The 23,658-nt window shown below is 41.1% G+C and overlaps 1 protein-coding gene across 2 annotated transcripts in view; it reads left to right on the top strand.

The window, feature by feature from the left end:
- The window catches only part of C5_2H5orf22 (chromosome 5_2 C5orf22 homolog), a 409,270-nt gene that overhangs the window by 97,738 nt on the left and 287,874 nt on the right, over positions 1-23,658 (top strand). For both annotated transcript variants that reach the window (XM_085607073.1, XM_085607074.1), the window contains one exon: positions 8,766-8,911. In XM_085607073.1, the coding sequence (XP_085463199.1) occupies positions 8,766-8,911 (146 nt within the window). The remainder of the gene's footprint in view (positions 1-8,765; positions 8,912-23,658) is intronic.

Raw genomic sequence — 23,658 nt, 5'->3', positions numbered from 1 at the left:
TAGGCTTAGCGATGCCATCCACCTATCAAAGAAACTTTGCTGCTGCCTAGGGGTAGCTCAAAAGCCACACTTTAACGTTTGAACTCATAGTTTAAGTTACCTTTCATCTGACAATATCTGACAATATCAAGACTATTGTTCTGTGAGATTTAAATGTCCATTTTTATGTTGAATGCAGGGCAATTTCAGAGAATTGTTATCTGTGTTTAACTTTACCACTTTAAAGGGGGTCGTGATATGCGTAAGAAAATGACAGTTTTTGTGGTACCTTGGACAAATCACTTCATAATTTTGTTATCTGAACTATGAAGTCATTATATTCACTGAAAGAAACAAAGGTTAAAGTGATGTTCTAGTTGGGTATGGTGGTAATATCTTGCTTTTCACGACAAAAAAACTTGGAAATTCACTGACAAAACCAAAGGTTTAAAGGACGTTAAACTTAGGTGAAAATTTCTGTTAAAAAAATACCATATTAAACTAACAAAATCACAGAAATTCGCCAGTTATATTTATCTCAAGTAACTGTAACTCGTGCCCTAAATTAGCTATAACTTGCGCCGCCACCATGCACAGTTTTGTTATCATGGATGTCTTTTCAAATGTTGCAGACAGCTGGGGAAAACGATTTGGCAACATTTTTATCTTCATAAACTATTGACTAAACCACAATCTACAGATAGATTTGAAAATATAAATCATGATCTGAACAAACTTCTAAATCAGTACAATCAACAGTTAGCAGAGGACATGCCCTCTTTGCAAACAAATCACTGTATTAGGAGAGACAGACAGAATTAGTGGTCCAATGAGAAGGTAGCTTTGATAAGGCAAAAGCTCATCAAATGAATGATTAGATTTTTTAACAATAAAAATAAGAAGTTAATAAAAGCTGTTAAGGCAGCAGGTTGTGCTAAAATGTTTGATGCCCCAAATGTTTACAAAGCTATCTTTTCAATAATGAATGAACTGACGGAAACACCTTGACAAACTTCTGAAATCTTCTCTGAGGCAAAATGTAACCTATTTGTGAATTATGTCATGAGAAAATATTAGATGTTAAAGCTAATTTGACCTCAAATGTAGGTCCAGATCTAGGAGCTGATTGTAATTGCATTTCATTTCAGAACATACAGAGACACGGAGTCAGTTCTCATTGAATGGTAAGGACTGTTTGGCTCTGATTAACAGTAGCAAGCCCTCAAGAACTGACGCAAATACTATCCCAGCAAAATTGCAGAAAGAACTCCTATTGAACTCACGTTATTATGCCCGAGCCATTATTAATTCTTCACTGAGTACTGGCTATGTTCCAGAGGAACTAAAAAGCACACACATTCGACCACTATTTTAAAAAGTCCTTGCTTAATGCATGATAATTGCAGACCATTATCCGAATTACTGCTTATGGCAAATTTATCGGCATTGGCTATTTTTAAACAACTAACCGCTTTTGTAGATTCTTAAGAGAAACTTCACTCAGTGCAGGTAGGTTTTTAAGCAGGATACCGTACTGAATGCGTGACCGCAGTATTAAATGATCTACCCAAGTATGCAAATCCAGTTATTCCAGCAGCGCTGATTCTGCTGGATCTCTTGGCGGCCTTTGATACCGTCTGTTGACCTATAGGCCTTCGGTATCAGAAGCATTGTCCTTTTTTGGATACAAATCTTTTTGACTAACCACACTACCCAAATAACTTTATGGGGGAGGATTTTACCATCACCACTACTCCAGATAAATGTGCGTGTGTCAGTTATAGTAGAGGGTGTAGGACACATGTGGTGCACAGCTCTGGAGCAGAACGTTAGAGATGAGGAAGGCCAACTACCTTGTCCGCATTCAGGCTGCATGCCAAATTTTAGAGTTCCCTGGCTTCCTCTGCTGCCTTTCACCATTTACCCACATTGGCATCTCTGTTTGCCACTGTTTGAACTCCATGTTCTGTCACGCCGTTGCTTCACTTATGGACTCTGGCATTAGTGTTTCATTGGGTGCTGCATGTCTCTTCTCCATCTGCCCAGCAGTCTTCTCTCTCTTCTAGCAGGCTCATGTGGCCTTTGCCTGAAGTTAGGAGTGGGACTCGCCCAGAAACTATAGAACAGATAAAGGCTGTGAGATTTTCAGATGATTGAAGTGACTAACTGGCACATAAGGGAAACTGGCACAGAAGTTACCTGTTCCGTTTTTCTTATAAAGGAAAATGAACTATTACAGGGAATTTCCGTTTTCTTTGCTTAACAGGTCCCAACACATCTAGCACAATGCCCTTGCTCAGCTGTTTTATATGATATCCTCCCTTGTCTGATTTGCGGACATTTCACTGCAGGACAAACACTGACTTGCTCCCGATGCGGTGTTTAACCCGCAGTGATTGCTGCTTTCTTTCTTAATTTTTTTTCTTTTACAGGGAATGACCCTGTTCCTCCGCTCTCTTTCCCACCCTGCTAACTGGCATTTCTCCACCTACAACTACAGTGAAGGCAGCGAAATATCCATCAGTAAGAATGGTGCATCACAAAGTCCACATCCACCCTTCTGCCTAGGTGTATACTATGGTTGGAAATGTTAGAAAACCCTTTCTCTTTAATCAAGCAGATAAACTAGACTGCAAGCATTCGGTACTCTTCCATCTTTCTGGTGGACATGTCCTCAATGTTTTCTTCAGGCTCTTAGCCAAGCTAATGACTATGACACAGCTCTGACTGTGCTCAACATGCCCTTTTGAACACAAACCAATCCGGGCTAAGAGAGGATGATCTTGCAACCGTTGAACAGAGGATAAACACATAGGTGTCTTTAAAGCATTCCAAGGTGAGCTGGCCAGAACCTGTGAGTTTCCTAATCCTGGAGAGGAATCATACACGGTTGCTATACTCCAAAACTGAGAGGTCTAATACTAGGAGAAGCTTGGATGATGCTGCAAAACATTCTCACTCCAGAATGGTTTCATAAGCTGCTGGTTGATTACCTCACTGGTAAATTCCATGGAATGTCTTGGTGAATTAGTTTAAAGACCCCAGTCACTGTACTGTTAGTACTGGACATGCTCACCTCCACCCATTACACAAGAACAGTTGCAGTTTGCCACTTGTACATAAAATACTTTGCGGATTGTGCCCCAAGAGCTATCTAAGGGGACGCTCCTTAGAGGAAGATGCATCTTTGTCCCTACAGTTGTTGCATCTCGTGCACTACAACTAGCACACATGGGCAACTAAGGCATGAGAATCCATCAAAGTCTGGTTGACAGACATCACTATTAAAGTGAAAGGCATGGCACCCTGCTGTGTCCTTTGGCAATCAACCAGACTGTGAAAACTATTAAGTTCTGTTAGTCACCAAAGAAGTATCAATCAAACCTTGGGGCTGGGAGAATTCTGAATTAGCCTTACTCCTAAAACATCAACACCTCCTTGTCGCCCAAAAAAACCTGTAAATTAAGGCAGTGCAACCAATGTCAGCAGAAGTCATACTTGAAGAAATTCTCTACAAGGGAGTGATTTCACTTCTTATCTTTAGTCACACATAATTACCCATCAAAATATACAGCCTTTATGGCTCCAGTCCAGTGGGAATGTTGAGCTATTCAGGAGTACTTTGGACGAGGTTATACACCGTACTAAGATTGAAACGAACAGTGCTGAAGGGTCTCTATACTACTTTTTAGGAGAATAGCAACCCCCCACTATTCTACTGACATCACTGCAGTCTCAGTGCTCATGGGCAGGTTGGTAGTAAACTCAATCCACATTCATCCAAGTTGGATCCTATAGTCACAAGCTTCAGTGAAATCCTGCAGCACCATAACACGTTAAGTCACCAGATAAGCTTCAAGTAGCGTTTCCAGAGCCAAGATATTTAAGTATCTAAGCCTGTTTTGTTACTTGACCATCGACCAAGAAACAAGTTCAGAACACCATACCATCCATAGTCCTGAAGAGGGTGAAAAGCGAGTGCAGCTGAATATTTTTCACTTAAAGATATTCAGTCTAACAAGGTAGTGTTCCGAAATAAATCTAAGCAACAATCACCCAAGCCGACAGTCTTCCTTATGGTTCAGCGTCCTGCACAGTCAATAGGCTTCGTCATCCAAGGCAAAGCAGAAATAATCCCCCACATCAGACTGTCTGTGGAATAACCCGAATCGGAGTCACAATCAAAAGACTTAGTAGCACGGGATAGCACCTGAACATCAATTTTGCAGTAAGTCCTGTGACCTCATCCACCACCGCCACAGAAGCAAAATTTACATCATGGGTTAGAAATTGATCAAGCATTTCCTTTTGTTTGGTGCCGCCTACTGCAATTTGAACTTGGTTAACTAATTTCTTAAACCTTTTTTGTGTAGTAATATGTGTAAATGCAGGTTGAAGAAGTGAGAGAAATGTGTACAGGTGACATAAGAACCATTACTATTTCCAGGATGCTCAAGCAAAATGCCAAGCAACTAGGGACAAGGGAGTGCAAGCACAGAAGAATCCCAAGTACCTGCTTTTATGAACTCTCACACCTGTGTTTCCTACGTGGGACACAGCCGGTGACATAAATCTTATCATGGAGGGTAGTGAAGGCACTTGACAAAGGGATGTGATTGCTACCCACATTCCATCAATTACCATTGGTTAAATGGCTGGGAGTGAGTCAATCTCTTGCTGTTAGATGCTGATTGGGTAATTTATTTTGAGGCGGTAGCATTTCCTTCTTAGGTCTTCGCTGGTCCAGGTCGTGTCTAGAAGATTTCCTTTTACGAATTTTAAATTGGTAGTCTTTAATCCTCTTTCATTCAAGGATGTACAGTCTCCTAAGAATTATCAGCTCTTGAGCCTAAACACACAACCAAGCATTTTTTCTTTGAACTCTCTAGCATTTTGCTGGGGCGGTCATTCGTGATTTGGACTTTTCTGCTTTAAGGACATTTGTGATGAGAAGTTTTCTTATGCCATTTGAATTCACCTGGGTACTCTTATTTTTCACAGGTAGTATCAACTGCTTGGACCTCTTGAATCCGTTGCCAGACTCTGGTCATGTTCTATATTTTTACCTTCAGCTCACTCTTCTAATATCTTGAACTGCATGGACTGTAGATGTGTCTCATCAAACTCAATGTCTATTACCATTTAGATAGCTGCATACTCAGTGGTGATGCTTTTTGCGGAAGGGATAGTACTCATGAATCCAATGGTATAGAAAGCGCTCTCTGAATACATTTGTGCACAGCGTCTGTTTTTTCTTTTTTTTGCACTCAGTTCCAACTTTTTTGCTATGTAATGGCGAATCAAGTACTCAAACTAATAAAACTAGTATTTTTGTGCTTTGGTGATCCTCTTACACTGTTGCACTGCGCAATGTTCTCCAGGTTGGACCGGGAGTCAATTGTGTGTGCTAAAACTTGCCTATTGTATTGTTTTTATTTATAAAGCAAACATATCAAAAAAATTGTCTTTATGCTAAACCCAGAATGAAATAATATAGAGAAAACCGCAAATGAATCTAAATTAAGCACATGAGATTTCAAAAATGCTCTAAAGCTCAGTAGAGCAGGAGTGGCACAGAGTTGGTCAGCTAATTTATTTAATTCCTTCACAGCTCTGGCTGACATGGCTGATCACCAGAAGTTGCTATTTTAGTTCTGGGAACGCACTAAAGGTTGGAAGTCAATGGTCTTAAAGATCTTAAAGGTTGATATGGCAGTAGTTTGTTTTTCAGGAACATTGGAGCCGTACCGTGTATTAACATATGCATGATCATCAGAGATTTGAACAGTATTGTGTTTTTTAATTGGCAGCCACTGCAACTTTAAAGCGCAGGGAATATAAGCTCCCTACATGACACACCAGTGACTAAACGAGCATTTGCTTTGTGGACTGTCTATAAGTGGACAATTTGTCAGGACCACCTATATAATGGACATTCCTGTAGTTCAAATGTAAGAAATTGAGTTTTTGGTTGAGTGGGTTGAAAACCCTTCTCAAGCAACAAACGCAGTCGTTGTCAGGGTGAACCACAAAAGTCACTAAATTAACCTGTGCTTAACTCTCTGGTAGCTTGGCACAAACATAGTCAGGCTTAACTTAGAGGCAATGTGTAAAATATGTATGCAGCACTCAAACAGTAATAAAGCGAAAACACAACACAAGAAAAATCCCATACCAATTTAGAACAAAATAGAGTACATTCTAATAAATAAAATGATACCAGAATGACAAACATCCAATCAGTAGAACTAGAAATATGAAATTTCAAAGTTTCAGGTAGGTATAGTGCCTAATTGCACAAAGCGCCACTCATGGTCATCTGCTCATGCTAGACTGGGTTAAAGTCACAAGTTCAGGATGACCACGATGGAGCACAGGCCAGAGACGGACCAGGTTAAGCCAGCAAAACTTTTACCTTTTTAAAGTCTGGCATGATGAGTACAGTAAGCAGTGGGGGAGGCTGTGAGGTGCACAAAGAGCCATGCTGATGGTTGGCGCTGTAGTGCTAAAAGTAGGCCTGGCATCGCAGATGGTCATCACTGCAGCGTGAAGATCCGGTCAGGCCTCCCGGACCGTCATTGCTGAAACTTCGCGTTGTCGGGCACTGTGGGCTGATGTTGCCGTAGCACAAAGTGCAGATCTCGCTTTGGCTGTCATCAAAGTTAGCAAAGTCTTGGTGCGAACTGTCCCGTTTGCGGTAACGGGAGCTCAAACGTCAGCATTTCTACTTTTATCTCAGAGGAGTGCACTCTGATGCCCGCCAAGGGTCCAGGACCAGGGGCGGCACCACTTGGGGTTCAGGGTTTCACTCTTGCAGAGGCCAGCAGTGCTCAGGCATGTCCAGTTGCGGCAAGTCAGCTTGGCTGTTGCTGGTAAGCCTCTGGAGCTTGTGTTCCTGTAACTCAGAATGGTAGGTCAGCAAACTGACCCTTGTAGTCACTTTGGTTAGCCTCGGATGAAGTGGGCAGGTCCAGTGTTCCTTCTCAGAGAATAGGGCAGTCCATTGGAGAACAAGGCAGGCCTCAAGCAGCAGGGCAGTCTTCTGGCAGCAGGACAGTCACCTGAAAAACAAGGCAGGCCTCAAAAAGCAGGCCAGTCATCTGAGGAACAAGGTAGTCATTCTTGTGTAGATCACAGCTCCAGGAGTGTACTGAAGAAGTGATTCACGTGGTCCAATGTTTATACATGGTGCCAGCCTTTGAAATGGGGGTGACATCCTGCTATCCCCACATCTGGTTCTAGAAGGTTCTTCTCTTTCACTGCCAAGGCTCAAAGTAGCCTGGGGTGACAAAAGACTAGTGCCACATTATTTTGTGTATGTGTTGGAGGCAGTCCTTTGAAATGTAAGTGGGGCAGGGAACATCTGTGCCCTTACCATGCTGTCAGGGTGGCCCATCCTACCAACACTTGGTCCCTCTTTGTTTCACTGTCTTGGAGAAATACATAAAGGCCAAAAGCTTAGCTATTAAGTCATGTGTCACAGGCATCAGTCACCAAACGGTTAGGAGGATTTTAAATTACAATTCATTTGAGTCCCAACTTAACATTCCTTTATGTTCACATTCAAAAGTTAGCTCTTCTTAAATGTAATAAGGCTTCCCAATGTTATCCTGTGGGCAAAAAAGGCATTACAGTAGTGAAAATGTAGAGCTTTTTACTACCAAAAAATATAAAATATAAAAGTACTTCCCCTGCTTCTTAAATACAGTGCACCCTGTCCTATGGGCTTTTTAGGGCCTACCTTAGGGGTGTCTAATATGTATTAAAAAGAAGGTTATGCCTGGCAAAAGGTTTATTTTGTCATGCCGAATTAGCATTTAAAACTGCACTACAGGCTGCAGTGACAGGCCTGAGGCATGTTTTAATAGGCTACTTTAGTGGGTGGCGCAATGAGTTCTGCAGAACCAGAAGTAGCATTTAATTTACAGGCCCTGGTTACATTTAGTACCATTTACTAGGGACTTGGATGTGCCGATCTGGTATAGGCCAATTTTACCATGTTTTAGGGAGAGAGCACAGGCACTCTCCCACTGCTTAGCAAGTAAAAAGTGCACAGAGACCAAATCCCAACAAAACCTAATTCAGAAAACTGGAGGGGTAAATGCAAAAGGTTTAGAGGTGACCCTCCACAGAGGGCCAAGTTGAACATCAGCCATGAGAGATTGAAAGATCAGCCATGAGAGATTGAAAGCATTTACCTCTGATATGTGGAAGGTTTTATCAGTAAAAGTCAACAGGTTTCTTTAGAAGATTGAGGTGAGCTCAATTTGTTCAAAACGTACAATGAATACAAAGTCTAAAACCGGAGGAAAATTATTTGCTACTCAGTGACAGCCTGAACATCAATATAATGTGTCTGTCCTGGTGCCTTTATTCAGATTCTCTTTATATGTATTTGGCTTTATAGCTCTGGGTTCCATAGAAACGTTAGACACAAATAAGGTCTTGCAAGACACATAAAACAAATCACCATGCTCACGTTATCTGTGCTACCTCTTGTATGGCTGTATTTTAGTTACCTTTCTTTTTTCACCTTCTATAATGCACTACAACAAAAAGTTTTTACCTGTTTCTTTGGTGACAATTGTAGTCAAATGATTTAGATGTAATGCAACCAGTGAATTAAAGACAGCATTTCACAGCCAAGGTAGATGATAGTTTAATGACCTTGAAGTACTTCTTGATGTTAAGGACTAATTATTGTGTTGTGTTTCAGCAGAATACTTCTATTAGGAAGCACATATATACCTGCAAAAACAAATTAACAAAGTTCTCATTTTCTCTAGGTTCTTCCATTTATCTATCGTGCCATTGGTTCGAAGCATCTTCCCGACAAAAATCTCAGCTTTGTACATTTAGATTCTCACCCCGACCTTCTAATTCCTGTGAATATGCCCGCAGACACTGTGTTTGACAAGGAAACACTCTTCAGGTGAGTTTTACACTATTGAAATGTTTTGCTAAATGTTCAGAAATGGAAAAAGTAATTGCTAATGAGCCTATCCTTCAAACGGTTGATAGATTGTTTAATTGTTTGGGGATTTATGTACAACACCGTGTTACCTAGGCTGTCCTGGTGCTAGAAGTTAAAGGTCTGTAAGCGGACGAAGATGAGATCAGGCAGAGGAAAGTGTGGAGCTTCAGGAGCTTGTGGAAACTTGGGTGAAAGTGCAACGAAGTGTGAAGTTCATTCGAAGAGTGAATTGTTTGAAAGAAAAGGAGTGATCTCCCTTGTGAGAGCAATGCACACATGGAATTTGTTGGGGAGCTTGAGAAGTCCGAGGGGGCTGCGTCGAGGCATATGGTTTGAAGCGATGAAGTATATAAGTTATGCAAGTTAAAGTGTAACTGAAGTGCATGGGTCTATGCTAAGTAGCAGAGGTGCCGTTTCAATGTATATCTTTTCCCTGAACCAGTGAGTATCTCATTGTCCTAATTAACTTTTTGACCATGATTTGAATGTACAAATTAGTGAAAAGCAATTTCCACCGACCATTAGATCAAGGGCCCCTGCAGGAAAATGCATAACCTCGATGTCTACTCCAGCACAATGAATAAGAAATAGTTAACATGTATTTTTCAAAATGCAGCAGATTGTGTTTTAGTGCTCTAGTTATAAAGCATTTGAAGTGCCTTAGTCTAGGTTTCTTAATAGTTATCATATTAACGATGTTTTGGCAACTATGAACTGAAATAATCCAGATCCCCCTCTATCCCTTCGCTAAACCATGCAATTCTGTAAGGATGTAAATGCCTGAGTGTGTTTCCAAGGACTGCTGTTCCCAGAATGCCCGGTAAAGAATTACAGAGACTCTGTAGCTACCTTGCATCATTTTCCACACTACTAATTATGGAGTTCCCCAAGGCTTTTGCAAAGGATGTCAGAGAGAAGGAAATTGCAAACACATATGACTGGTTTTGTACAAACAAATCGTATGATCCTGCCAAGGGTTCACTGCCGCATAAAATGTCCTCCTAAGTGCTAGTTACATGGGTACCTAATAAGGCTCAGAGAGGAGGGTACGTAGTCCCCCCCTCCCCTTTAAAAAATGAAACCCCTAGGGGATAGCAACCTCAGAGCCTAATTAGGCTCTGGGGTTGCATAGCCCCCTCCTCTTTTTCTAAATGATATTTGGCCCCAGGGTATATGGTTTCCTGGGCCCAAAGGCCAACCCTGTGATGCGCAGAGCAAAGGCTGTGCATGGTTTGGGCTTGCGCACGTCACAGACTTGGTTGGCTGCCTGCGGGGGGAGCTGGAAGCAGGGCTTGGCTGCAACACATGCTATGCAGCTAACTTCACATCATGAATTAGCAAAGGCCATGGCAGCGTGGGGTTGGCTGCCTCGGGTGGCTGCCTGTGGGCAGCTAGGCCCTCCGGCCACCCCTAAGCCTTGTGCGATGAAAGGCCCTGCACAGCATGAGGCTGGCTGCCCTCAGGGGGCCGGCTGCCTCCGGGTTGGTTGGTCACAGACCCTGATGCCAGCCCCATTCCGTGCTTTGCCCACATGAACTCTGCTACCCATGAAGTGTATAATTAGGCTATTCTATTTTATGTTTAAACCTATAATAACTGATAAAATCTCACCGAAAGGGAAATAGCCCTCACCAGTGTAAACATAAAAACACTGGCAAACAACTACAAACTAAAAAAGAATTTTTATTTCTTTCTAAAGTGGCCAAAACAGTATAACTTTGTTATACAAGGTAGCAGCAAGAGAGACTGGGCTAACTTTATTCTGCTTGAGCTTATTTGTTAAGGGATGTCACTAAAATATTGTTTCTTCTTCCTTTTGCTTTTTTCCTGTTTTGTGGTCTTTGGTCTAAAGATACAGGGTTTAGAAGCATATTTTTAGGTCTGATTTAATAAACTGTAGAGAATTGGGAAATATCAAAATTATATTTTATATTTGTGCTATGTTAGATTGTTTTACTGATAGGTAAAATTACTGGTTTCATAAGAATATTTCCCAATATGTACCATCACATTTACCCACAGAAAGAGATTGGGTGAAAATCTTTGATACATCAGCCCCCTTTACTAGCGAGGCAGTAATGATAGTAGGTGAATTGCCAAACACCCCAGGCTTTAAACATTCAATGCAAGCTGTACCATACACCAGACGTTTGGAAAACATGGAATACAGTGTCACTTGGAATGCTGCTGCAAAAAGTTCTTACCAAGTTCAACAAAAATTGGAGTGATATTGTTTGTATTTGCAGTGATTCAGCTACGTATATGAAAAAGTTGTGTAATGACCTGTTAGAATCAATACCTGAGCTGAAGTGCTTTTCTGTAAGAGTTCCTTGCTAGATGGTAGGTATGCTGAAAGCCTCTTTACAATCTTCAGAGTTAATGAAGAATGCTATTGATTTTGTAGTCTATTCTGGTGCACTGTTTCGTCATGCACAGGAACTAAAACACAAATATTTCTCATTTTGTGCTTTGTGTGGCATCAAAGAGTCATTCTAATGGCATCATTTAGGCAGTGGTTCTCATTCCAAGAGGCAGTGAATGCTATATTATCCATGTGTAGACCATTTACAGAATTTTTGCTTAGTGATGATGCCAAAAGTAAGAAATGTGAGGATCTTTGATCACATATTAACAGTAAGGTGCAAAAAGTACATTCTACTGCATTCTTATATTTTAACAGGAAAACATGACTGCTGTAGTGGACATAATAAAAAAACTAGAGTCTGAAAACACCCTTGTCTACCAAGTGCTAGCGTAAATGGTGTAGATGTGAAACATCTGCTTGAAAGTAGGCTGCGCAACACTTTTAGTGACTATGGCACTGTAGCATGTTCCATGTTAGAATGCTTGCTACTTGGTAAGCAAAGAAATGGTGAGTAGCAATTCAGGAAATTTTATTTTACAATGCATGAGAAATGGCTTGCACTGATGCATAGAAATGTCCCTTATCCAACCATGGCATTTGAAGTCAATGAAGCCTCACCGTGGTACTCTGCAAAAGTTCTAGATCCCTTCCGTAAACAGGAACTTTCTCTGGACTTTGAAATATGCTGCTACATTTTTGACTGCTTCAATAACTCTGAGGGGATATGCGCCCAGTTAAATGCATATGTTGCAGAATCGCTCCCAGGGCATTCCAGTCTTCAGATGCACCAGTATTGGCATGGAAAGCTATGTCAGTGGTCAGAATTAGCAAATTGTAAACTGGCTGTTTTGGTGTTGCCCATCTCAAGTGCCAATGTTGAAAGGGCCATTCCCAGATAAAAATTTACATGGGAGTGAAAGAGCGAGCGCGCCTGACCAAATACTCACTGAAGTAGTTTTGTATGATGTGTTACAATAAGTTTAATTTGTGTGCCTCTCCCTTGTTTATTACCGACTTTTTATGATTGTATTTTGATTTGGTATTGCATAGATTAACTTCTTGATGCACTTTTCGTGCTTACTTTGTTTTTCGATCCCTAGCTTCCTCCTCTGTAACATTTGCTATCTGTTTCGCCTCCCCTGTTCCTCTATTCTCCAGATCTGCTCTGACTCATGTCCTCCACCTTTAGTACACGCTTCCATTGTCTATGGTCATGATTATGCCTTGTACTGCTGACCAACAGTGTGTTCTCCCCTTGTACTTTCGATCACCATGTTTCTATATGCCCCATATCTATTGCTCAAGTGTAAAGCGCTCTGTTACCCTCTGATGTTCGCGCTATATAAAACTTTTTAAATAAATAAAATGTGTTTTGGACCTGATATACACTGTACATACACTGTCTATATATCATCATGTGCAGAAAGCAAGCAATAATAAAAGAGAAACATTCGATAAACACTGTAAAAACAATGTTTCTGTTGTTTTTAATGGCGTGAAAATGTACTGTTCACCACCTCACATATTACATCACTCATGACATGGTCTCTGACATCACTGATGACATCTCAAATGACATCACTGATGACATCATCTAATGACTGTGAGTGTTTTTAAAATGTTTGAGTGTTAAATATATATACAAAGGTGTACTGATAAATCACTGGGTGTATAAGTGCCTGTATCGATGATTCAGTGGGTGCATAACTGACTGTGTAAGTGAGTGATTAGGTGTCTCAATGAACGTATGGGTCACTGACTAGGTTGTCTGAATGTCTGTATCAGTCTGTCAGATGGTGTCTAAGTGACTGTATGGGCTGGTGAGTGGGTACGTGAGAGGCTGTATGGGTGATTGATTGGTTGTCTGCATACCTGTATGGGTGTATGAATATCTGTGTGGGTGGGTGAGGGTGTGTGTGACTGCCTGCATGGATGAGTGAGTGGGTGACTCAGTGGCTGTATGATTTAGTGAGTGTGTAAGTGAAGAGCTGTATAAGTGACTGAGTGTGTATGTATGGCTGTGTCAGTGAGTGAATGGATGTGTCAGTGGTATATGGGTAACTGGATATGTGAAAGGCTGTATAGCTGAGTGTTGGAGTATGTGAGTGACCATGTGTGAGTGAGGGATTGTGATAGTGGCTGTATGGGTTAGTGGGTGTTTGTGTGAGGGGCTCTCTGGGTGAGTGAGTATGTTAGTATTTGCATGAATAACGGGGTATGTATATAACTGTATAGGTGAGTAAATGGCTGTGTGATTGACTATAGATTAGTAGCTCTATGAGTGACTGGCAGTGTGAGTAACTGTATGGGTGTATGAGTGGATATATCAGTGGCTGTATTAGTGAGTTGGTGTATGAGTAGCTGTATGGGTAACTGAGTGGATGTGTCTCTGTAGACCTACGAATCAGTGAGTGGATGTGTAAGTACTGGTATGGATGTGTCACTGGTTTTGAGAATGTTAGTGTGGAAGTTGGAGTGGGTGTATGAAAGGTTATATTGGGGTGTGAGTGGGTGTGTCAGAGATTCTGTGGCTGATGTCATCAGTGATGTCATTGCATTGCGGGGCACTAGTTATAGTTAGCTCAGCTGAATTTCTCTGGTTTTGTACGAGTGAAATGTCAGCCTAACTATAACATCCCTGTAACCGTTGGTTTTTTCAGTGAATTTTTAAAAGTTTTTTTTAAATTCTATTTCCTAACTATAATGCCCCTGTAACCTTTAGTTTTGCCACTGATTTTTTAAGGATTTTTAAATGCTAATTCCTAACCATAACGTCCCTTCAACCTTTGTTTTTTCAGTGACTATGTTAAAAAAAAAAAATCTGTTTCTTAATTGTAAAGGACATTTTATTTTAAGTGAGCCTCCAAGATTTTCGTATTTTCTTTCTATAATTGAATATTGTATATTATAATTATATTATAAACCACTCATTTTTTTATTTGGTACGTGTTTATCAGAAAGTACATTAATAACTGGGTTTTTTTTCAATAATTTTTGAGTCGGCACAACATTGTCTCATTTACTGTGGGGAATCTGTGATCAGCAAATGTATTGCACATACTGAAAAATACACTTGAAGACAATTTTTTAAATAAAACGTAAGTCTAAATATCTACTGAGATATTGTTTTTACTTTCTATGATCAATATACAAGAAAACCACATTTACCAAAATTTTTATATTCCTGACTACCGACGTCATCGCGGTGCCATCAGTATTTGCGAAGAGCGTGTGGTTTGTACAAGGTGTAAAATATATTATCTACTGGCGGTCGCCAGTAGATAGTTATAGTTAGGACCGAGTTCCCATAGGAAATCTGAAAATTCTATTTTGAATAACTTTGGCGCCGGTTGACTTATCTTCGTGAAATTTTCAAAACTAATGGGGCGCTCCGCTCAGCTCCTACCCTGAAAGTCTCGGGGTGATTCGTCAAGCGGGGGCTGAGAAAAAAGGGGGCTCCCAAAACGCATTTTACCCATGCATTTTCCCATAGGACCTTTAGTCAAAGGTACAGCCCGAACGGCTGAACAGAATTACTTGAAATTTGGCAAAGAGGTAGTCCTCAGGTCAGGCATGTGCCTTTTGCATATATGGTGTCAATCTGTTCAGTAGTTCCTGAGAAAATTGCAGTTAAAAGTACATAAATATCTATATGCACGCACCGTGCGCGCACCAAATGTCCGCGAGCGTAATTCTGATTGGTGGTTAGATGTCAGTCAACATTCGAATCGGTCGAAATCAGGAAGTGTCGGACGCCATTTTGTGTGTGGCAGTGAAAAAGAAAGGTGGAGAACATGAAAAGGGGGCAGGGTAGAGAGTTCCTGACCCCCTAGCCTTTGTCAGGGGTTCCCTGAAGGACCCCGAAGGGTGAAAAAAACATTTTATTTTTTTTCAAAAAATCGCGGGGTGCGCGCACGGTGAAAAACCCTTAAAACAAAACATTTTAAACTGTTTATAAGTTTATAGAAGATATTAACTATGCTGTTCAACTTTATCCAAATTAAAAAAAAAGAGCTGAGCCATTCCATATTACAGGATACAGTCCATCTATAACTATATACATAGGTAGTTTATTGTAAAATAAATATATAAAAAATATAATAATACATACATAAATTAGCATTTAAAAAACCTTACAAATTCACTAAAAAAACCTTAGGTTTCACACACGTTATAGTTAGGAATTAGCATTTAAAAAACCTTGCAAATTCACTTAAAAAACCATAGGTTTCACACACGTTATAGTTAGGAATTAGCATTTAAAAAACCTTGCAAATTCACTGAAAAAAACATAGGTTTCACACATGTTATAGTTAGCTGGGCATTTCACTCGTAAAAAACCATTGAAATTCCCCCGTTATACGTCATCAGCAGTGGATTGCGGTCGCGCGGGTTAGTTAGCTGAACTAACTATAACGTAGGGAATTTCAATGGTTTTTTACGAGTGAAATGTCCAGCTAACTATAACATGTGTGAAACCTATGGTTTTTTCAGTGAATTTGCAAGGTTTTTTGAATGCTAATTCCTAACTATAACGTGTGTGAAACCTATGTTTTTTTTTTTTTTCTTAATAATTTTATTGATTTAATGCAAGCTGGTTACAGTACAAGCAGAAAAACATATACGCCAGAAAAACAAGTATAAGCAACGGCAAAGTAAAAGGAATAAGAATACATACAGTTTATAATTCAGCAGCCAATCTTAACCCATAAATAAAAGAAACGGCAGACCAGATAGAAACATATATTGTAAGAAAGAGAAGAGTGGCCAAAAAAATTATATTACTTTGTCCTCAATCCATTGCGAGATTGGCGCCCAAATTTTCATTCCCATAGTCTTTTTTTTTTTAGAGCCTTTTCTATAGATAGCATATTCCAGATTATATATTGCTAGTAACCGTGCACGCCAAGTACAAAACGATGGTGGCTCACGACTAATCCACTCTTGAGTAATACATCCTCGAAGAATTGCCATGAAAATAAATACCAGGTTTCTATTATACTCATTCGATATCTCAGAAGAGACTCCTAACAATACTAATTCTGGTGTTATTGTTATTACAGATCCAAATACTACAGTAAAAAAAGATTGAATTTCATGTAGCAAAGATGTTAAAAGTGGACAACTAAAAAACATGTGGACTGCATCAGCAGCAAATAACCCGCATCTACCACATACAGCGCCAGTTGTTGAACCCCATTTAAAGATTTTTGCAGGCGTATAATATAGATCAAATAAGGCCATGAAGTGCTGAGCACGCATTCTACCCATCAACAACACAGAATTAGCAAGCAAAATAGATGTCTGAATTGAATTACTATCACAGTTCATCTTCTCCGCCCATCGCTGTTGGACATCCATCAGAGCAAGAAGATAATAAAAAATTATAGTATACGCCTATCCTTTTTTTTAGTATATAAGGCGTCGATAAAAGGGATTTCAACAAATCCAGAGAAATCATATTCTTAAGAAAGCTGTGGATCTGGAGGTACTTAAAATAATCCATATTTGTAAGATTAAACTTAGTTTGAAGTTCCACAAATTTTATAATACGATTATTATACCATAAGTCACCTAAAGAATGAATGCCACTATTTCCCCATCTCGTCATTGTGTGATCTCTAAAGATAGGAGGAAAAATATGTGTTGACGTCAAAGGGGTATATCTACTAACATTGTGAAACCCTACGTGGCGACGGATTAACCTCCAAACAAAAAGAGCGGCTTTCAATATCTTGAATTTTGTAAAACCATTCTAGATATACATAAAGCTAGACTGTATGAGGTGTTAGCAACTAAAGTGGCTGAGCAGACGGCAATATTTAGATCACATATCTATGAAACGGGGGGAAAACTCTGGTAGGATTCTCGCAAAAACAATAAGACAAAAAGAGACCATCAATGCTGTCACTGCAATTGAGGATGCTAATGGACTGACTCATAATAATCCCGATGAAATCCTTGAGGTATTCCAACAGTTTTATTCAAAGCTTTATGAGCAGGATGCTTTACCATATTCTAATGAGCTTTTTCTGAATTTCTCCTCATTAGATAATATTACAAAATTAACTACTACTCAAGTTCAGGCTTTGGACATCGAAATTACATGGGATGAAATAGAGTTGGCTTTATTCCCACTTGCCTCAGGTAAAGCTATGGGACCTGACGGCATCCCTCTGGAGTTCTATAGGCTGTTTAGGTACTTATTGAAACAAGACATGTTGTCCACGTTTTTAGAAGCACAGAAAGGGACAGCACCTGTCTCTTGGAGACAATCCACAATAATGGCTTTCTTGAAAAAAGATAAACCTCCAACCAACCTGGCTTCATACAAGCCAATATCGCTAATTAATGCAGACAGTAAAGTCTTTTCTAAAATATTAGCCTCAAGAATATCAGGGATAATTGCTACTATAGTCTCTAGGTGGCAACATGGGTTTATACCGGGGCGGGACACTACTGACCATGTCCGCAGGGTTATTGCCCTTATGGATTGGGCTCAGGGTACTAAAACATCTATGGCAATCACCCTGTTGGATGCTGAAAAAGCATTCGACAGGGTGGCTTGGTCTTATCTCTGGGATATGCTTTCATTGAAGGGGTTCGGACCTATTATGATCTCAGCTCTGAAAGCCCTTTATAAATCCCCTTTGTCTTCTGTTAAAATTGGGACAAAATCATCTGCCCTGTTTTCTATCAATCGGGGGACTAGACAGGGCTGTCCAGCTTCACCATTACTTTTCACTATTTATATTGATCTTTTTCTTAAAGAATTGAATCAAACGTAGGATATTTCTCCAGTTTTGGTCGCGGGAGTGAATTATAGAGCCCTAGCCTATGCCGACGACGTGGTAGTGATCACGACAGATATTGTTAAAGCTATCCCAAAGGTGGAAGCGCTGGCAATTAAGTTGGGTTTATTTTCTGGGTACAAACTTAATATGGCTAAAACACAAATTCTTTTAGTGGGCCAGACTCCTCTGACTTGTCTTCCGGCTCACTTTAATACTGTCACGGTGGCAACATATTTGGGTATTCAGATTACTACCCCAGTTTCTGCTATTCCGGAACTCAATTATAAACCAATTCTAAAAAAGGCTAATTCAATGCTGGAGCGTATTAATCATTTGCATTTGTCTTTATATGGGAGGAATAACGTGCTGAAAATGCTAACTCTCCCCAAATTGTTATATTTATTTAGTTCTATCCCTTTAGAATTTCCTATTATTTTTTTTAAGGAACTTGAGAGAATGGCGACCAGATTCTTGTGGGGTCATAAACGTCAACGCAGAGCCTACAAGAAGATGATTCTTCCCAAGGATAGGGGGGGGGGGTCCAGTACACCATACTTTTTATTTTATTATTTAGCAACTGTTTTACAGTTTATTTCTCCTTTGATAATTGGTGCAAATGCACAAATACAAGAATCTCATGCTCCCTCAATTTATGAATTCGCGCTGGGAGTTGAGGCGCGTGGATGTTTATCTATTTTAGAACCTAGTTACTATAAAAAAACAAAATTTAAGAAACCTATGGTTTTTTAGGTGAATATATATATATATATATAAAACATAGGTTTCAGGCACGTTATAGTTAGGAATTAGCATTTAAAAAACCTCAGAAATTCACTGAAGAAAACATAGGTTTCAGGGGTGTTATAGTTAGCTGGACTTTTCACTTGTACAAAACCATTGAAATTCCCCTGTTATAGTTAGTTCAGCTAACTATAACTCGCGCGCCCGCAATGCACTGCTGATGACGTCACATATTACATCACTCATGACATCACTGATGACATCTCAAATGACATCACTGATGACATCACTGATGACATCATCCAGTGAATGTGTGTTTTTCTGAAAATTAAATATGTTTTATATATGTATATCTCAAGGTCGATGGAAGAATAAATGGGTATATAAGTGTCTAAATGGATGATTTGTTTTTGAAAAATTGATTGTGTAACTGACTGATTAAGTGTATCATAGTGAATACATGGCTTAGTGAGTAATGTTTAAATATGTAATTATCTGTATCAGTCTCTCACTTTGTGTATAAGTGGCTGCATGGGTTGGTGAGTAGCTACATGGGTGTCTATATAGGTTATTAGTTGGTTTTTTGAGTATCAGTCTGAGTGTCTGCATGGTTCGGTGGGAGGTATTATGTAGTGCATAGGTGCATGAATGAGTGACTCACTGTTTGTATGTGTTGAAGACAGCAAGTGTGCAGGACTGTATGGGTGGATGAGTGTGTGTATGGGTGTGTTAGTGAGTGAATGACTGTCTCAATAGTGTCTTCATGAGTAACTACATAAGTTTTAAACTAGTATATGTGACTATTGGTGTATATAAGTGAGTATATGTGAGAGTGAGAGATTGAAAGAGTTCCTGTAGGAATAAGTATGTGTTTCTATAAGTGATTGTTTAAAAGACTAAGTATGTGTAAGTTTCTGTAGAAGTAAGTGTGGTGGTGTGTTTATAACTGTATATGCAAGTAAATGTATGTTTGATTCTTTATTAGCTTGAGTGACTATGTGTGTGAGTAACTCTATGGATGAGTGGCATTGTGTAACAGGATGTATAGGTGTATGAGTACATATGATGAGTGAGTACATGTATGAGTGACTGTATAGGACTGTTGGTGAATGAGTGGATGTGTATGTGGATCTTAGAATTACTGAAGAGGTTGTTCTAACTGGTATTGGTATGTCCATTGTTTTGAAAATTTTAGTCTCTATTTTTGAATGTGTGTATCAAAGGTTATATTAGGGTGAGAGGAGGTCTGCCACTCTATCACAAGGATGATGTCATCAGTGATGTCACTGACCATGTCATGAGTGATGTAATATGTGACGTCATCAGCAGTGCATTGCGGGCGCGCGAGTTATAGTTAGCTGAACTAACTATAACGGGGGAATTTCAATGGTTTTGTACAAGTGAAAAGTCCAGCTAACTATAACACCCCTGAAACCTATGGTTTTTTCAGTGAATTTCTGAGGTTTTTTAAATGCTAATTCCTAACTATGCCTACAGAGCTAGGACATGTGAAGAAAGAAGAAAACATGCACAGAAAGAACAAAAAGAAGAGCAGAAAGAAGCCTTGTTGCAAAATCATCCTGTACCCTCAACTTTTTCAGATGGATACTGGTGGTAACTGAGTCTGACTAACCAGTCCTAGAGCCAGTGCTATGTTAAAAGACACTTAGAATACAGTGAAAACACCTACATACACTAGGGAACATTATGTGTTGGGGTCCCCCTGTGATTAGCATGACCTCCTCTGTAAGCCCCTGGTATATAATAGGGCAGGGGGATTAAAACTACCTCTTAAAACAGGCCACAGGGCGCTTTTGCACACGTTAACGCAGACCCCGTCCCCTCCCTTCACCACTGTGTAAACACGCCCTGTGTCCGTTTTTAGTTGGGAGATTAAGTTCATTTGAATCCTGAGGGTCCCTAGGGTCCAACTAGCCCACTAGGTACCTCCAGTAAGTGCCACAGAGCTGCGTTGCAGAGAGGTGTAAAAAGTGGCATGGCCTGGACCACCTCTCTGCAATGCAGCTCAGTGGCGCTTACTGGAAGCACTTGGTGGGCTTGTTAGCCCCCAGGGGCCCTCAGTATTGAAGGGAAATTATATCCCCAATTTAAAACGTGCCATAGTGCGTGTTTGCACACGTCACCTCAGGCCCCGTCCCCTCCCTTCTCCACTGTGTAAACGCTCCCTGGGGCTGTTCTAAGTTGAGAGATTAAGTCCCCTTGAATCCTAAGGGTCCCTAGGGTCAAACTAGACCACTAGGTACCTCCAGTAAGCGCCACAGAGCTGCGTTGCAGAGAGGTGTAAAAAAGGGCTTGGCCTCAGAACACCTGTCTGCAGCGCAGCTCCCTGGCGCATACTGGAGATGCCTGTTGGGCTAGTTGGCCCTCAGGGACCCTCAGTATTGAAGAGGAATTAATTCCCCAACTTACAACTCGCCAGGAGGCGCGTTTGCAGAGTGCTGCAAGGAGGGGGCGTCGCCTCCGGCACGATGCCAGTCTTTTATTTATTTTAATTTTTTAAGAAGGGGGGGCTGTGTGGTTCCCCTTCTTATTCTAATTTATTGGCCCTGATGACCCCATCTCCCAGGGCCTGTCTCCTAATTATATTTTTTTGTCCCCAATCCCCAGGGCCGGCCACTGTTTTTTATTATTTAAAAAAAATATATATTTATAGACACACCTAGGACATGCTGGACAAACCGTACGTACCTATCACCATGACTATTTGCGTGATATTCATTAAAAGGCGACTATGCATACAATGAATCCACATGGAATGTATTTACACCACTAGTGAAGCTCTGACATGTCTGATGCCCTACTGTGCCTAATCCCGGTAGACACCCTTGTCGTTTATTTATACAAACATGGGTAGCTATTGACGGGCACATTTAATACACATGCACACCAAGCCATTCAAAGGGGATTCGACAAAAATTCGACCAAAGCTATGCAAGAAACCCCCCTCACGATTAATAAAACACACATCCACTGCCGGATGTGTAATACTTTTTACTTTACTCTCTGGAAAGGGGACGAACATCACTTGAGAGTCACAGCGCGCTCCTGGCAGAGTCCAATGCTGTGTTACTCCCACCATTGCCTGCTGAGTGCCACACACCTCTGTGTTGTATTCCACTAGCTAGTGCATATGCTATGACACTCTCTAGCCCATGTGCACTGTAACACCACCCCGTGAATATGTCATGCCACACTTGTCTTCGCACGGGTTATATTGCCCCATCTAAAGTGCCTTCCTCGATGCCTATGTTATAACGCACAGTGCTATGCCATACATATTACAATCTGGGATCCATATCTTTGTCACAGTGCATATGCAACGTTACACTCCCCAGCACATATTTTATATTACAACTTTAGAGACTAGTTAGGTTACACAACACTGCCCTGTGCATATTACACTCCAAGGCGCATATCGCCTAGCACGCGCTAGTGCCTGTGCTATCTCGCACTCTCCAATGAATCTGTCAGTGCGCACAATGTATTGCATATTATATTTCACGCCCGGTTCATCTTATATCACACTTTTTGGTGCATAGTTTATACCATACACTATATCTAGTTTCCATTTTCAATCGTGCTCTCAGGACTATGTTCTATATAACACTGTGTTCACCTACCCTTTTCACATTTTAAGTAGTTCACACAGACACACGTTTTAAAAACAATAAAGTTCCTAATACCCGCCTTCTCTGAACAGTTAGCTTGCTGCCCGATCCCCCTCCTCCCTATCCTCTGTTGTGTGAATCTATGGACTAGCCTCCTCCCTCCTGCCATGCATGGTGTGATGTGCTGCCAATGCCCTCAATTTAGTATGATGTACCAGTCCACTCCTCCTGCCCTCCATTGCCCAATTCTATGTCCCATCATTGACCTCCTGCTTAAACTCTGTGCTTAGCTTGCTGCCCCTATTCTCCTTCCCCCTGCCCTCCGATGTCTTTGTGCATGCCCCTGCTCCATCCTTTTTGCCCACCATGTTCCATGGACCTGCCACTCCTATCTACTCTGAGTGTTCTGTTGAGCTGCCACTCCCCTCCCACCTGCCTAGCATTGTCAGATGACTGTAACCTGTCCCTGCCACCTCCACCCTGCCTGTCCACATGCCATGCCCCTATCCTCTTCCTCCTTTCCACATAGTCCATTGTACTGCCACACCCTTATGCCCTCCCTGGTCTGTTGTGCTGCAACTGCTCCTCCTGCCTGCCCCGTGCGGTCTGTTGTGAGGCCCCTTCCCCTGAACTTTCTTGTCTGTGCACAGGTCCTGACCCTCTCTTCTATCCTCCATCGTCCTTTGTGCATGCCCCTGCACCCTCCTTCTTGCCCATCATAGCCATTGTGCTGCCACTAACCCTCCCACTTGCCATGCATGGTCTTCTGTGCTGCCATGGCCCCTCCCACCTTCCCTGTGTGGTCAGTTAGCTGCCCCTGACCCCCTCCCACCTTCCCTCCATGGTCTGTGTGTATGACATCACAGTCTCACTGTTGCTCTTCATGGTGTGTCTTGCTTCTAGTGCCCATCCTGCCTGACCTCCATGGCTATCTTGCTGCTCCTGCCCTGCCCCCTTGCCCCCAGCCCTCTGTTTACATGTGTAGACCCCTACTCCTTCCCTCCTGGCTTGTCTGTTCCATTGTAATGCCCCTGATCCGTCCCTCCTGCCCTTTATGGTCTGTTATGCTGCAGCTTTCTCTCCTGTCTGTCCATTATGGTCAGCTAGCTACCATTGCCTCTTGCCCCTCTGTTCTCTGTTGTCCATGTGCATGGTCCTGTCCCCTCCCTCTTGCTT

The sequence above is a fragment of the Triturus cristatus genome, chromosome 5_2, assembly GCF_964204655.1.
Source record: "Triturus cristatus chromosome 5_2, aTriCri1.1, whole genome shotgun sequence".
In the NCBI taxonomy this organism is placed as follows: domain Eukaryota; kingdom Metazoa; phylum Chordata; class Amphibia; order Caudata; family Salamandridae; genus Triturus; species Triturus cristatus.
The sequence above is the reverse complement of the archived record's forward strand: the minus strand, read 5'-3'. Positions and strand labels throughout refer to the sequence as shown.